The sequence below is a fragment of the Ranitomeya variabilis genome, chromosome 4 (assembly GCF_051348905.1).
Source record: "Ranitomeya variabilis isolate aRanVar5 chromosome 4, aRanVar5.hap1, whole genome shotgun sequence".
In the NCBI taxonomy this organism is placed as follows: Eukaryota; Metazoa; Chordata; class Amphibia; order Anura; family Dendrobatidae; genus Ranitomeya; species Ranitomeya variabilis.
The window spans coordinates 581,969,533-581,981,934 of record NC_135235.1 but is presented as its reverse complement, the minus strand read 5'-3'; the positions used below and the strand labels follow the sequence as shown (position 1 = coordinate 581,981,934).

The window sequence follows — 12,402 nt, the reverse complement described above, 5'->3', positions numbered from 1 at the left end:
GAAGACAGGATGTCACCCAGCTTTACTAAAGTTCTGAAGATCAGAAGGGAGAGAGGAAATTGTGCAGCTGAGGACTTGTGGCTGTGTGACAGCCGGTGCCAGCCCGCTCAGCCCTGCAGGAACAGGTGACGGTGAGTTACAGTGGCCGCACAGCGACAACAAGCACAAGAGTCCAGTGACTGCCAGCAGCACCACGCCCCCCTCTGACCACGAAAGAGTTAAGAATGCTCCAGGGACCCGCCACGCCCCCATCCTCAGCACGTGACCTAGCCGGTGAACAACAACAAGCACCAGCCAATGAGAGAGCAGGGTCTGGCCACGTGCCAGAGAGCAAGAGAGGGCGGAGTCTTGTTGATGTCTGGCGGCAGCCAATAGAAAGCGATTTGAGTTAGGAAGGCGGGGGAGGGCGTGTCCAGTGCTGAAGGCGGCAGAGTGGGCGGGGTCCCGGTGCGCGCTCTCCGTTGGTCGTTTCTCTCCCCTGCCCCTCCCCCCTTCTCCTCTGGAAGATGGCGGCGTTGAGCACCGGAGGTTTTGACAGAGCGGGCGGGAGCACCGGGGTTCCGCTCCGCCTTCACCAACCTGTAAATCCGGCCGCCCGTATCGAAGAAACATCGCAGAATCTAGGAGCCGGTGCAGAAAGAGCTGAGGTACGAGGGGGAGGGGCGGACGGAACACCGCTACACACCACACCCCCTCCTCTGTGTCGCCGGGGGACACACACCCCCTCCTCTCAGTGATCCCGGGGGACACACACCCCCTCCTCTCAGTGACGCCGGGGCCCACACACCCCCTCCTCTCAGTGATCCCGGGGGACACACACCCCCTCCTCTCAGTGACGCCGGGGCCCACACTCCCCCTCCTCTCAGTGACACCGGGACCCACACACCCCCTCCTCACAGCAGTGATACCGGGGCCCACACACCCCCTCCTCTCAGTGATCCCGGGGGACACACACCCCCTCCTCTCAGTGACGCCGGGGCCCACACACCCCCTCCTCTCAGTGACACCGGGGCCCACACACCCCCTCCTCTCAGTGACACCGGGACCCACACACCCCCTCCTCTGTGTCGCCGGGGCCCACACACCCCCTCCTCACAGCAGTGATACCGGGGCCCACACACCCCCTCCTCTCAGTGACACCGGGACCCACACCCCCCCTCCTCTGTGTCGCCGGGTGACACACACCCCCTCCTCACAGCGACGCCGGGGCCCACACACACCCTCCTCTCAGTGACACCGGGGCCCACACACCCCCTCCTCTCAGTGACGCCGGGGCCCACACACCCCCTCCTCTCAGTGACGCCGGGACCCACACTCCCCCTCCTCTCAGTGACACCGGGGCCCACACTCCCCCTCCTCTCAGTGACACCGGGGCCCACACACCCCCTCCTCTCAGTGACACCGGGGCCCACACACCCCCTCCTCTCAGTGACGCCGGGGCCCACACACCCCCTCCTCTCAGTGACACCGGGGCCCACACACCCCCTCCTCTCAGTGACGCCGGGGCCCACACACCCCCTCCTCTCAGTGACGCCGGGGCCCACACACCCCCTCCTCTCAGTGACACCGGGGCCCACACACCCCCTCCTCTCAGTGACGCCGGAGCCCACACACCCCCTCCTCTCAGTGACGCCGGGGCCCACACACCCCCTCCTCTCAGTGACGCCGGGGCCCACACACCCCCTCCTCTCAGTGACGCGGGGGCCCACACACCCCCTCCTCTCAGTGACGCCGGGGCCCACACACCCCCTCCTCTCAGTGACGCCGGAGCCCACACACCCCCTCCTCTCAGTGACGCCGGGGCCCACACACCCCCTCTCAGTGACGCCGGGGCCCACACACCCCCTCCTCTCAGTGACGCCGGGGCCCACACACCCCCTCCTCTCAGTGACACCGGGGCCCACACACCCCCTCCTCACAGCAGTGACACCGGGGCCCACACACCCCCTCCTCACAGCAGTGACACCGGGGCCCACACACCCCCTCCTCACAGCAGTGACACCGGGGCCCACACACCCCCTCCTCTCAGCGACGCCAGGGCCACACACCCCTCCTCTCAGCTCAGTGACGCCGCGGCCCACACACCCCCTCCTCTCAGTGACGCCGGGGCCCACACAAACCCTCCTCTGTGACACCGGGGCCCACACACCCCCTCCTCTCAGTGACACCAGGGCCACACACCCCCTCCTCTCAGTGTCGCCGGGGGACACACCCCCTCCTCTCAGTGTCGCCGGGGGACACACCCCCTCCTCTCAGTGTCGCCGGGGGACACAACCCCTCCTCTCAGTGTCGCCGGGGGACACACCCCCTCCTCTCAGTGTCGCCGGGGGACACACCCCCTCCTCTCAGTGTCGCCGGGGGACACACCCCCTCCTCTCAGTGTCGCCGGGGGACACACCCCCTCCTCTCAGTGTCGCCGGGGGACACACCCCCTCCTCTCAGTGTCGCCGGGGGACACACCCCCTCCTCTCAGTGTCGCCGGGGGACACACCCCCTCCTCTCAGTGTCGCCGGGGGACACACCCCCTCCTCTCAGTGTCGCCGGGGGACACACCCCCTCCTCTCAGTGTCGCCGGGGGACACACCCCCTCCTCTCAGTGTCGCCGGGGGACACCCCCCCTCCTCTCAGTGACGCCGGGGGACACACCTCCTCCTCTCAGTGACACCGGGCCACACACCCCCTCCTCTGTGTCACCGGGGGACACACCCCATCCTCTCAGTGACGCCGGGGCCCACACAAACCCTCCTCTGTGACATCGGGGCCCACACACCCCCTCCTCACAGTGTCGCCGGGGGACACACACCCCCTTCTCTGTGACACCGGGGCCCACACACCCCCTCCTCGCAGCATCACCAGGGGCCACCCCCCACCCCCCTCGCAGTGTCAACGGGGGCCACACACACACACCCACCCCCTCGTAGTGTCACCGGGGGCCACACACAGCCCCCCCTCGTAGTGTCACCGGGGGCCACACACAGCCCCCCTCGTAGTGTCACCGGGGGGCCACACACAGCCCCCCCCCTCGTAGTGTCACCGGGGGGCCACACACAGCCCCCCCTCGTAGTGTCACCGGGGGCCACACACAGCCCCCCCTCGTAGTGTCACCGGGGGCCACACACAGCCCCCCCTCGTAGTGTCACCGGGGGCCACACACAGCCCCCCCTCGTAGTGTCACCGGGGGCCACACACAGCCCCCCCTCGTAGTGTCACCGGGGGCCACACACAGCCCCCCCTCGTAGTGTCACCGGGGGCCACACACAGCCCCCCCTCGTAGTGTCACCGGGGGCCACACACAGCCCCCCCTCGTAGTGTCACCGGGGGCCACACACAGCCCCCCCTCGTAGTGTCACCGGGGGCCACACACAGCCCCCCGCCTCGCAGTGTCACCTGGGAGCCACACACCCCCTTCTCGCAGTGTCACTAGGGGCCACACACCCCTGCTTGCAGTGTCCCCGGGAGCCACACCCCCTCCTCGCAGTGTCACCTGGGAGCCACACACCCCCTTCTCGCAGTGTCACTAGGGGCCACACACCCCTGCTTGCAGTGTCCCCGGGAGCCACACCCCCTCCTCGCAGTGTCACCTGGGAGCCACACACCCCCTTCTCGCAGTGTCACTGGGGGCCACCCCCCTTCTCGCAGTGTCACTAGGGGCCACACACCCCTGCTTGCAGTGTCCCTGGGAGCCACACCCCCTCCTCGCAGTGTCACCGGGGGGCCACACACACCCCTCCTTGCAGTGACCCCTAGCATCACTGGAGATAGCATCCTATATCACCGCACGCCCCATCTGCACAGCAGATTCCTCCCTCCTCGTCACTTCCATCGTCAATGTATTTTCCCATTGATGTCATCAGTCCTGCTGAGACCTGTAGTGCCACAAGAGATCTCCACCAACAACATTGTCACCAGTTACCCCAAACACCAAGAAGTGTCCTCTCTTGTGGCACTACAGGTCTCAGCAGGACTGATGCCATCACTGGGTTCACCTTAGATTTCTGTCTCCTCTATGGCACATTGGTGGTCCCAATGGCTGATTAGCTTGTGAGCTCCGGGGGACAGATCCTAGTGTTTCACTTGTTGTCCACCTGGAGCCAGGACAGGATCCGTGAGCAGCGGCCGCACCACATCCTGTATCCCAGAGGCGTCATTCCACAGCTAATGTGTGTGCTTCAGCTCCATGGCTGCCTCATAATCTCTGCTTGCAGTCAGTGAATGGGACTACACACGCTGAAAGCACTGTACAGACGTTGTCTCACAGCTGAGGGTTTGTTAAAATTGTATCTGGTGTACACAATCCTGTGAGCCAGAGAGCCTGGGCTCCAGGGCAGGCATCTCCCCTGCACTGATACATTGCCACAAACTCTCAGCTATCAGAAATACCAGGTCTATGGAGCTTCTCAGTCTCTAGACTTAAAGGAGTCCATTTCCCATTCACTGACCTCAATCAGAGATGGTGATATTAACCTCAAAGTGTTTAAGAAGACTGTGGAGCTTTTTATTATGCAGCGATCCCATTTGATGGCCAAATTGAGTTGGTCAACTTTCTCTTTAAGAAGGTGGCTCAGGCGTACAGATGAGATCATGAGACATCACCATGTTGTTTATATTCAGGTTTTTAGAATTGCCCCACGCACTTTTCGTTCCTTCTCAGTTTTTGGGTTCATGATGTAGTACGGCTGTGTATAGGGTCCTGTATGCTCTGTATAGGGTGTGAATTTAGTGTACAAACCACCCACTCGTCACAACCACTTGTGGCCACCAGAGGGCAGCAGAGCAGATGTGTAAATAAGATGGTTGACATTTTTCATTGTCTTCCCCATTTCCAGAGTTACGCTTTTCCATTCTCACATTACTGTTTGAGAGATACATTCCAGGGTTGATACGCCCCAAATTAAGCCAGCGGCACAGACCAGTGAATAACCCATGTATGATCTCTCATCTCCAGGTATCCGTGTATTACAACAATGTAAGAACATCCTTTCACTTTGGCAAGATGCAGAACGCGCCATCTGGGCAGTACCAGGACAGTTTCCATGGAGGCCTGCCGTACCCCCAATCAACAGCATCCGGGTCTCAGCCTGTGCAGAACCGAATCCAACCAACATTACCTTCCGTTATTCCTGTCCCTAAACACAGGTGAACGAGGGCTGCACTCGTGCACGGTCATTTTTGCACTGTTCCACCTTAATCACCGGAATAATCTACATCTATTGCAGGGAAATGTTTACATTCCCTGCTCCCTAACTCTGCTTTGTGTCTGTGAACAGAAATATCCTTTACTTGTTACCAGTGGGTGAGAAGTTGACTTTGACTCTTGATCACACATCTGTTTTCTGTCCAGGCTCGATGAGGCGATCGCAGCAGCCGCTCTGACCAGCCTGTCCTCGGGGCCTTTGGTGCTGCCAGCAGGAACAGGTATCCATATACATCTATAGCTTTCACGATACAGGGCAGTAAATGGGGCGTTCACCCATCTGTGCCCTGCAGCTGAGCTGGGGACTGGCATGGCATGACTACTGCTCTGCAGATTCTCCCGAGTCTTTCTGTATTGTCTGGCTGCTGGGTACCTGATGTCTAACATCCAGGATCTTTATACATGGGGTTGTCAAGCAGCATATTCCTGGGAAAAGATGGTGCCTCCGATCTTCCCTTCTGGTATTTTGTTTAGCCATTTACCCACGTGACCCCTGCAACCAGACCGAGCAATCATGTGACTGCAAGTATGTAATATGTATGCCTCTGACTACATTCCGACTAGACGTACACGGCCTTACTCAGTTCACTTGTATTGAGCAAGGCCTCACACGTCTAGTCGGAATGTGGCTGGGAGCATGCATATCGCATACTTGTGGTTATATGACTGCTTGCTCTCACCATCGGCACCAGAAAATTCTCACAACGCGCAGTGTAAGTTTAGTTTCCATTTAAACCTGCCATCCATGACTTATTATACATTTTTTGTACTGTTTTGACCCCTTGGATCCTGAGTAGTGATAAGCGAATATACTCGTTACTCGAGATTTCCCGAGCACGCTCGGGGGTCCTCCGAGTATTTTTTAGTGCTCGGAGATTTAGTTTTCCTCACCTCAGCTGAATGATTTACATCGGTTAGCCAGCATAAGTACATGTGGGGGTTGCCTGGTTGCTAGGGAATCCCCACATGTACTCAAGCTGGCTAACAGATGTAAATCATTCAGCTGCTGCAAGAAAAACTAAATCTCCGAGCACTAAAAAATACTCGGAGGTCACCAGAGCATGCTCGGGAAATCTCGAGTAACCAGTATATTTGCTCATCACTAATCCTGATGCATTTACAGGATGTCAGAGTGAACAGTGCATGGGGAACGCCATCAATTCATCAAGCTCGAGCAGTTCCAACAGCTGTGAACTGTACATGTCCATCCCTTCCACGCCGTCTCCTCCGCTACAGGCTGCACCCTCCTTGGCATGTGCCGATGCCGGACTGGAGGACTCTGACACCACTCACTTTTTGTTTGGAGAACCCGTTCCCCGGAAGAGGAAGGTAACGGCACAAATATATCTTTAATACCTCCTCCATTGGTCGATAGTGATTCTGTCACATGATCTTGACATCTACATTCTGTTCCTACAGAACTCGGGGAGGCTAATGTTCCGCTGTCTCTGGAAGAATTGCGAGAAAGTTCTCAGCACATCTGCTGCAATACAGAAGCATATCCGTACTGAACATCTGGGGTGAGTGTAATAAAGGGGTGCAGTTTTTATATTGAGGTTGTCCAGCTGCTCAACCGTAGCAGCCAATCTTTTAGTCATTCAGGTGAAGGCTTGAAGGGGTCGTACCATGTTTGGAAGTTTTCCCTTATCCATCAGATAGGAGATAACTTTCTTATCATTAAGGATCTGACCACTGATTCCGAGAGCCTTGTGTAAATGCATCAGCTGTCAATCATGTGCACCTCTACTCCATTCATTCTCTATAGGACCACTAGCGATGACCAAGTACAAATTTTGGCTGGTCTTCGGCAATCCCATTAAGAATGAATGAAGCAGAGGTGTGCATGGTCGCCCACTTCTCCATTCACAGATCAGTCGAGATCTGTTAGGATCCCCGCGATTGGGAAGTTATCCCCTAGCCTATAAAAAACCCTTATTAAAATATAACCTTTATTAGGTATATAATAAAATATTGAAATCACAATCCCTAATTATTCAAGTGTAGATAAAGTGCATTTATAGTGAAAAAGTGACACACGTAAGAATGTCAGTGGGGTGCTCTAGCCCTATAACCTTGTACTCAATGTGCACCCTCCCAACTGCGGAAAATGGCAACTTACGGTAAATAAAAAATCAAGAAAGGGTGCCCCCGCTAATGCGTCGGCTATCCTGGGGCTTAACCAGATATTCCAAAGTAGAGGACAGATAAAGGTCGACAAACCCTATTAAGTTATATCTATTCTGGAGGGTATGGAAAAAGGACATGAACACACAAACCAGCCATCGGTGAGCTGTTTGTTAGCTTGTACAAATACCCTTGATGTCCTACGTGAACCTAGATAATCATGCAACGTTAAAAACCATACAAGGTTTTTACACAGATTGTGTATTAGCAATGTCCGATGTTACATGTCATATACAGCAAAATAATTTATTCCCCTCCCAAGAAATCTGCAGATATACCGTATCTACATTACACCTGACACTCAAGTCACAGATTTTCCTTAAATTACATTAAAGACCCCCATATACATTACAAGAAGATGAAGTGGACTCTCCAATCTTCAAATGAGTATGGGGTCTCCCATACTTTCACCCACAGCTGATATAAGGGGAAATATTGGATTTGATCACTTAATCCCATTGTTCTTAAGGGAGATGAACTGTAGTCAGAAGTTGAAGTCTCTAATGGCAGCTTACACCTCTCTCCTTATTAGTTTAGTTGAAGAAGGGGCGGATTAATTTAGTAAATCTCTTCTCAGTCTGCTCACCTGTAGTTTGTGCCACAGACCCCGCGCAGAACCAGAGCACAATGACGGTGAAGAAGACTTCTACTACACCGAGATGGACGTGAATGTGGACACGCTGACAGATGGACTATCCAGTCTGACTCCCACTTCTCCTACCACCATCGGGCCCCCGGCTCCCTTCCTTTGTGCTGGGTCCCTTGGAGCTGCCAACAACATAGACTTGCCACTGGTATCTCCCCTCAGTCTGTCGGCCCCCAGCACCCTTTGCCACGTGCACTCCGATCACGCCTATCAAGTGAGTACAGCCTTAGTGGCGATGGTCATTCTGACCTGGGTTGAGCTCCTCTTAAAGTGAAGCACTGGCAGCTGCTATAGATAAATGTCGTCTTATCACACTGTAGGAGCTCGCCATTTTCCAGCTATGCTGCCGTCTTCTTTAATGTGTCCTCACTTCACAATCTCAGACAGAGGTTTCATGGCTTCTCCTCCTGTTCTGCCCACAGGCTCCTTCACCTGTCAGCGTGTCCTTTACATCGAAGGTCAACTTCACTTGGCAGTCTCCTCCGCCCCTGCTCATCAAAGCCCCTCCAGTAAGTATTGCTTCAATAATTTAAAAGGGTTTTCCAGTAATAAAACAGATTGCATACTCTATATAAAACCTCAAAGCTAAACTAATTAATCTTTTGCAGGGTTTGAGGGTAATGGAGTACCTGGGCCATTCCCTGCTCCCTATATACCTGCTCTAGGTATAACATTGTGTACCAGTTCTGTCTGGATTGACCCTTTAACCACTTAACAACGAGCATCGTATATTTAAGGCACTCAACAGGAGCAGATGAGCAGAGCAGGCTCAAGAGCTGTGCCTGCTCCAGTCCTGGCAAAAGATGGCTGTGTTATTCAGTCATCCTCTGACAGCCGCCAGTGGAGCGCTGCTCAGCCTGTGGCTGATAACTTGTTATGGTAAAAATAAGAAAGTTATGACTCTTTGAAGAAAGGGAGGAAAAAACAAAAAAATCGTCCAGTCCTCATAGGGGTTGACCACTACAAGGACAACCCCTTCTTTATCTAAATGTTTGGCCCCGATAAAATAAAAAAGCCTATACTCGTCTCCCGTGCCAATGCCTTTCCAGCAGTGACGGCACTCGCGGTCCCAGGACTGTTATGCGGTGTATGGTGCCCGGCGCCCAATCAGCGCTGGCGTCACTGTCCCCGACTTCCTACGGATTGAACATGAAGAGGGCTGGAGCTGATATGACTTCCTCTTCATGTTCGATTCGTCCGTAGGCGTGGACAGGGACGCCAGCGCTGATTGGGCATGAGGTTCACGTGTCATAATAACCGCATTATAGCCCCAGGACCGCGAGTGCCGATACCACTGGAATGGCGCCAGCACGGGAGGCGAGTATAGGCTGTTTTATTTTATCGGGCCCATACATTTAGATTAAAGATGGCTATCTCTGCACGTATGTAAGTCGCATGAACACATAGGCAGACAGACATTCATGGTGGAAATCCGAGTGTGGTGACACTAGCTTTACAGCAGTTGGATGTGCAGAGATTAGAGATGGAGTGACTCTGTTCACAGGACCCGATCCAGCGGCCACGTCATTAATCTGTGGCTGGCAGACGGGAGCCCTGAGAACCTCCTCCTTCCTGCCTGTACAGCAATAGGTTACGGATTTGGTCACTGGACCTGGAAATCGATTGCACCAATTGTAGAAGAGACCTACTGGATCCCCCATTTTATTTCTTGCCTTTGGCTGTAGGTTCGTCCCACATTGAATATCAGTGAGAAAAGGCCGCAGATCCTGACCGCCCCACCGAACATAAAGCAAGTGCCCGGGACTCGGTGAGCAGCACAATGTCCTCCATCTGTGTCTGTTATGTGCAGTCTGGTGTGCCTGTGCCGGCGGCTAATCGATGGTGTGATGTGGCCTGTCATGTGATTGCTCCAGCAAAATCACGCTTTAAGTGTCTGGCAAGTATCTTAAGGGCATAACAGAGGTCCGCCTCTGATCCAGGCCACGTATTCTTCCCTCTTCCCCAGGAAGCCTCGTGGGGAAGCAAAGAAATGCCGAAAGGTGTACGGGATGGAACGGAAAGACATGTGGTGCACTGCCTGCCGCTGGAAGAAGGCCTGTCAGAGATTCATAGACTGAGGGCTGCAGCCGCTAAACCTCAACTGCCCCTAGGGGGCGCAACTGAGCTTTTGACATTTTTTTCCCCCTTCCTCTAAAAACTCTGTTTTATTCCCAGCCTTTTGTGAAAAGTCCCCGATGATTCAGGACTGTTGTTATACACCCAATATTTTTATACATTGACTGCATTTCTTTTTGTATGGTCTGGAGCCCCCTTTTGGGCTGGACCCCGCCTAGATGGCCATGAGGAGGTTCTTCTCAGGTAACGCGCTGCCGGGTTTCTGAGATTCCTTTTGGTGGACTGTTCAGCGAGTGAGAGAAGACAAGCTTTATTTTTGATATTATGAGATGAGGAATCGGGTTGTACGGGGCAGGGCTCAGAGAGGAAAGGGGGAGGGGTTGATGTGATTTTTGACTGTTTCTTTCTTCCCCATTTTTGTAGGGTGGTCTTAAATTTTTGCTGCACTATGCTTTGCACTTTTTGGAGGCTCTGCGGACTTGGAGGGGGCCATACAGGCTTATTCATTACTGTCTTGTGGCTCCTACATCTTCAGGTAGGGGAGAAATACTATAGTTTGGCTCACCAGCAGCTGGGAGAATTTAAAGAGGCTACTCAGCTAGACCCCCAAAGATGACGCTTTTTGTGATCATCCTTGATTACCATGTCGCACCATTCATACCATTTCATTGCACTCTGGCGCCACTCTGGCCCATATAGGTTGTGCTTGGTATTGCAGCTCCTCTCCATTTGAGTGAAAGCAGATGCGCTACAATACCTGACACAACCTGTAGGCGAATGGTGGCGCTGTTTCTGAAATAAACGCAGATTTTTCTTTACAGTCCTGCACAGCCTTGAGAAAAACAAAGATGGCAGCTATCTTCTTCCCCGCGCTAAACTCTGGAGTTTTCCAGCGTAGCCACTGACCGCATATGTGGCCTAGGAAGTGTATGGAGCCGTTCTTTGCTCTGAGAAATATATTTTATTAATATGAGTTAATTTAATATTTTTAATGTCCCCCTATAATGCACATGTAAGGAAAGGCAGCTGTAATATTTCTCCCCTACCTTACAGGAGGAGTGTAATGTAGTGTAACATATAGTATAGAACCCCCTCCATGACCAGTGCAATATAATAGTGTCATACATTTCACTGCCCCCTCCTGTACCATCTCAGGAACTGCAAGGGATGATAAGTATTGTGCCAGGGCAGAAACGTCCCTAACTTTCCCCAGGAATGCCTAGCACAAGGGACCAGGATCCCTTTTTTTTTTTTTTTTTTTTTTTAAAGTAAGCACATCTGTAACGAGCACATGAGGGTATCGTCTCTCCTTAAAGCATTGCCGTCAGTAGGGTAACTGCTGCATAGACGAAGAAGCTGGTGAAATCCATGCTTTCCTAAGGGGCACAATTTTGTGTTTAGGTTAATGAGATGCCACTAGGGGGTGCTCTGGAGCGGAAAAATAAATCTGTATCGTGAGCTCCCTCTAGTGGTGCACAGCCAAAATGTTACCACGTACAGTCAGGGCCAGAAGTTTTGAGACCGATACAAATTTAGTTGTTTTTTTACAATTTGCAGCTTCAGTGTTTTTTCATTTTCTAGTCAAATGTTTTTATGGATACTGAAGTACAATTCTCAGCACTTCATAGGGTTGTCTCTTATTTTTCATGATGTCTGCCCTTCTCCATGGCAGCTGGATATCGGCTTCTGGGCCAAATCCTGACTGATGGCCGCCCATTCTTGTCTCATCAGTGCTTGGAGTTTATCCCAAATTCTGTGGTTTTGTTTTTCCTTTTTGAAGATTTGACCATAGGATCTGAATAGGATTGACATCTGGGGAGTTTCCTGGCCATGGATCCAAAATGTCAATGTTTTATTCACCGAGCCACTTAATTATCACATTTGTCTTGTGACATGGTCTCCATCATGCTGGAAAAAGTATTGTTTATCCCCAAATTGCTCCTGGATGGTTGGGAGAAGTTACTCTTGGAGGATGTTAGATCCCATTCTTATTCATGGCTGTGTTCAATTGTGAGTGAGCCCCCTCAATGGATGAGAAGCCCCCACACATGAATGGTCTCTGGGTGCTTCACTGTTGGCAGATACAGGACTCATGGTAGCGCTCACCTTTCCTTGTCCAGACAATCATTTCACCAGTCTTGACGGGGGCTTTATCAAGGAGAGTCACTTTGCAGGAAGTACAGGGATTGGACTGCCGAGACCTTGGTTAAATAATATTCTCGGATCTCAGTCAGAACTTGGGGTCAATCCTCAAAAAGCAAGAGGACCAAGAAAGCCACACCACAGAATTTGGGATAAACGC

The 12,402-nt window shown here is 53.1% G+C and overlaps 1 protein-coding gene across 1 annotated transcript in view; it reads left to right on the top strand.

Annotated features, from left to right (window-relative positions):
- Positions 1-389: 389 nt before the first annotated feature.
- The window catches only part of SLC2A4RG (SLC2A4 regulator), a 14,285-nt gene continuing 2,272 nt past the window's right edge, over positions 390-12,402 (top strand). Inside the window, exons 1-9 of the mRNA XM_077252998.1 lie at positions 390-647; positions 4,946-5,136; positions 5,342-5,415; positions 6,318-6,523; positions 6,614-6,714; positions 7,983-8,238; positions 8,447-8,533; positions 9,710-9,792; positions 9,991-12,402. The exon at positions 9,991-12,402 is cut by the window's right edge and continues 2,272 nt beyond it. Coding sequence (XP_077109113.1) covers positions 507-647; positions 4,946-5,136; positions 5,342-5,415; positions 6,318-6,523; positions 6,614-6,714; positions 7,983-8,238; positions 8,447-8,533; positions 9,710-9,792; positions 9,991-10,102 — 1,251 coding nt within the window. The 5' untranslated portion in view covers positions 390-506 and the 3' untranslated portion in view covers positions 10,103-12,402. The remainder of the gene's footprint in view (positions 648-4,945; positions 5,137-5,341; positions 5,416-6,317; positions 6,524-6,613; positions 6,715-7,982; positions 8,239-8,446; positions 8,534-9,709; positions 9,793-9,990) is intronic.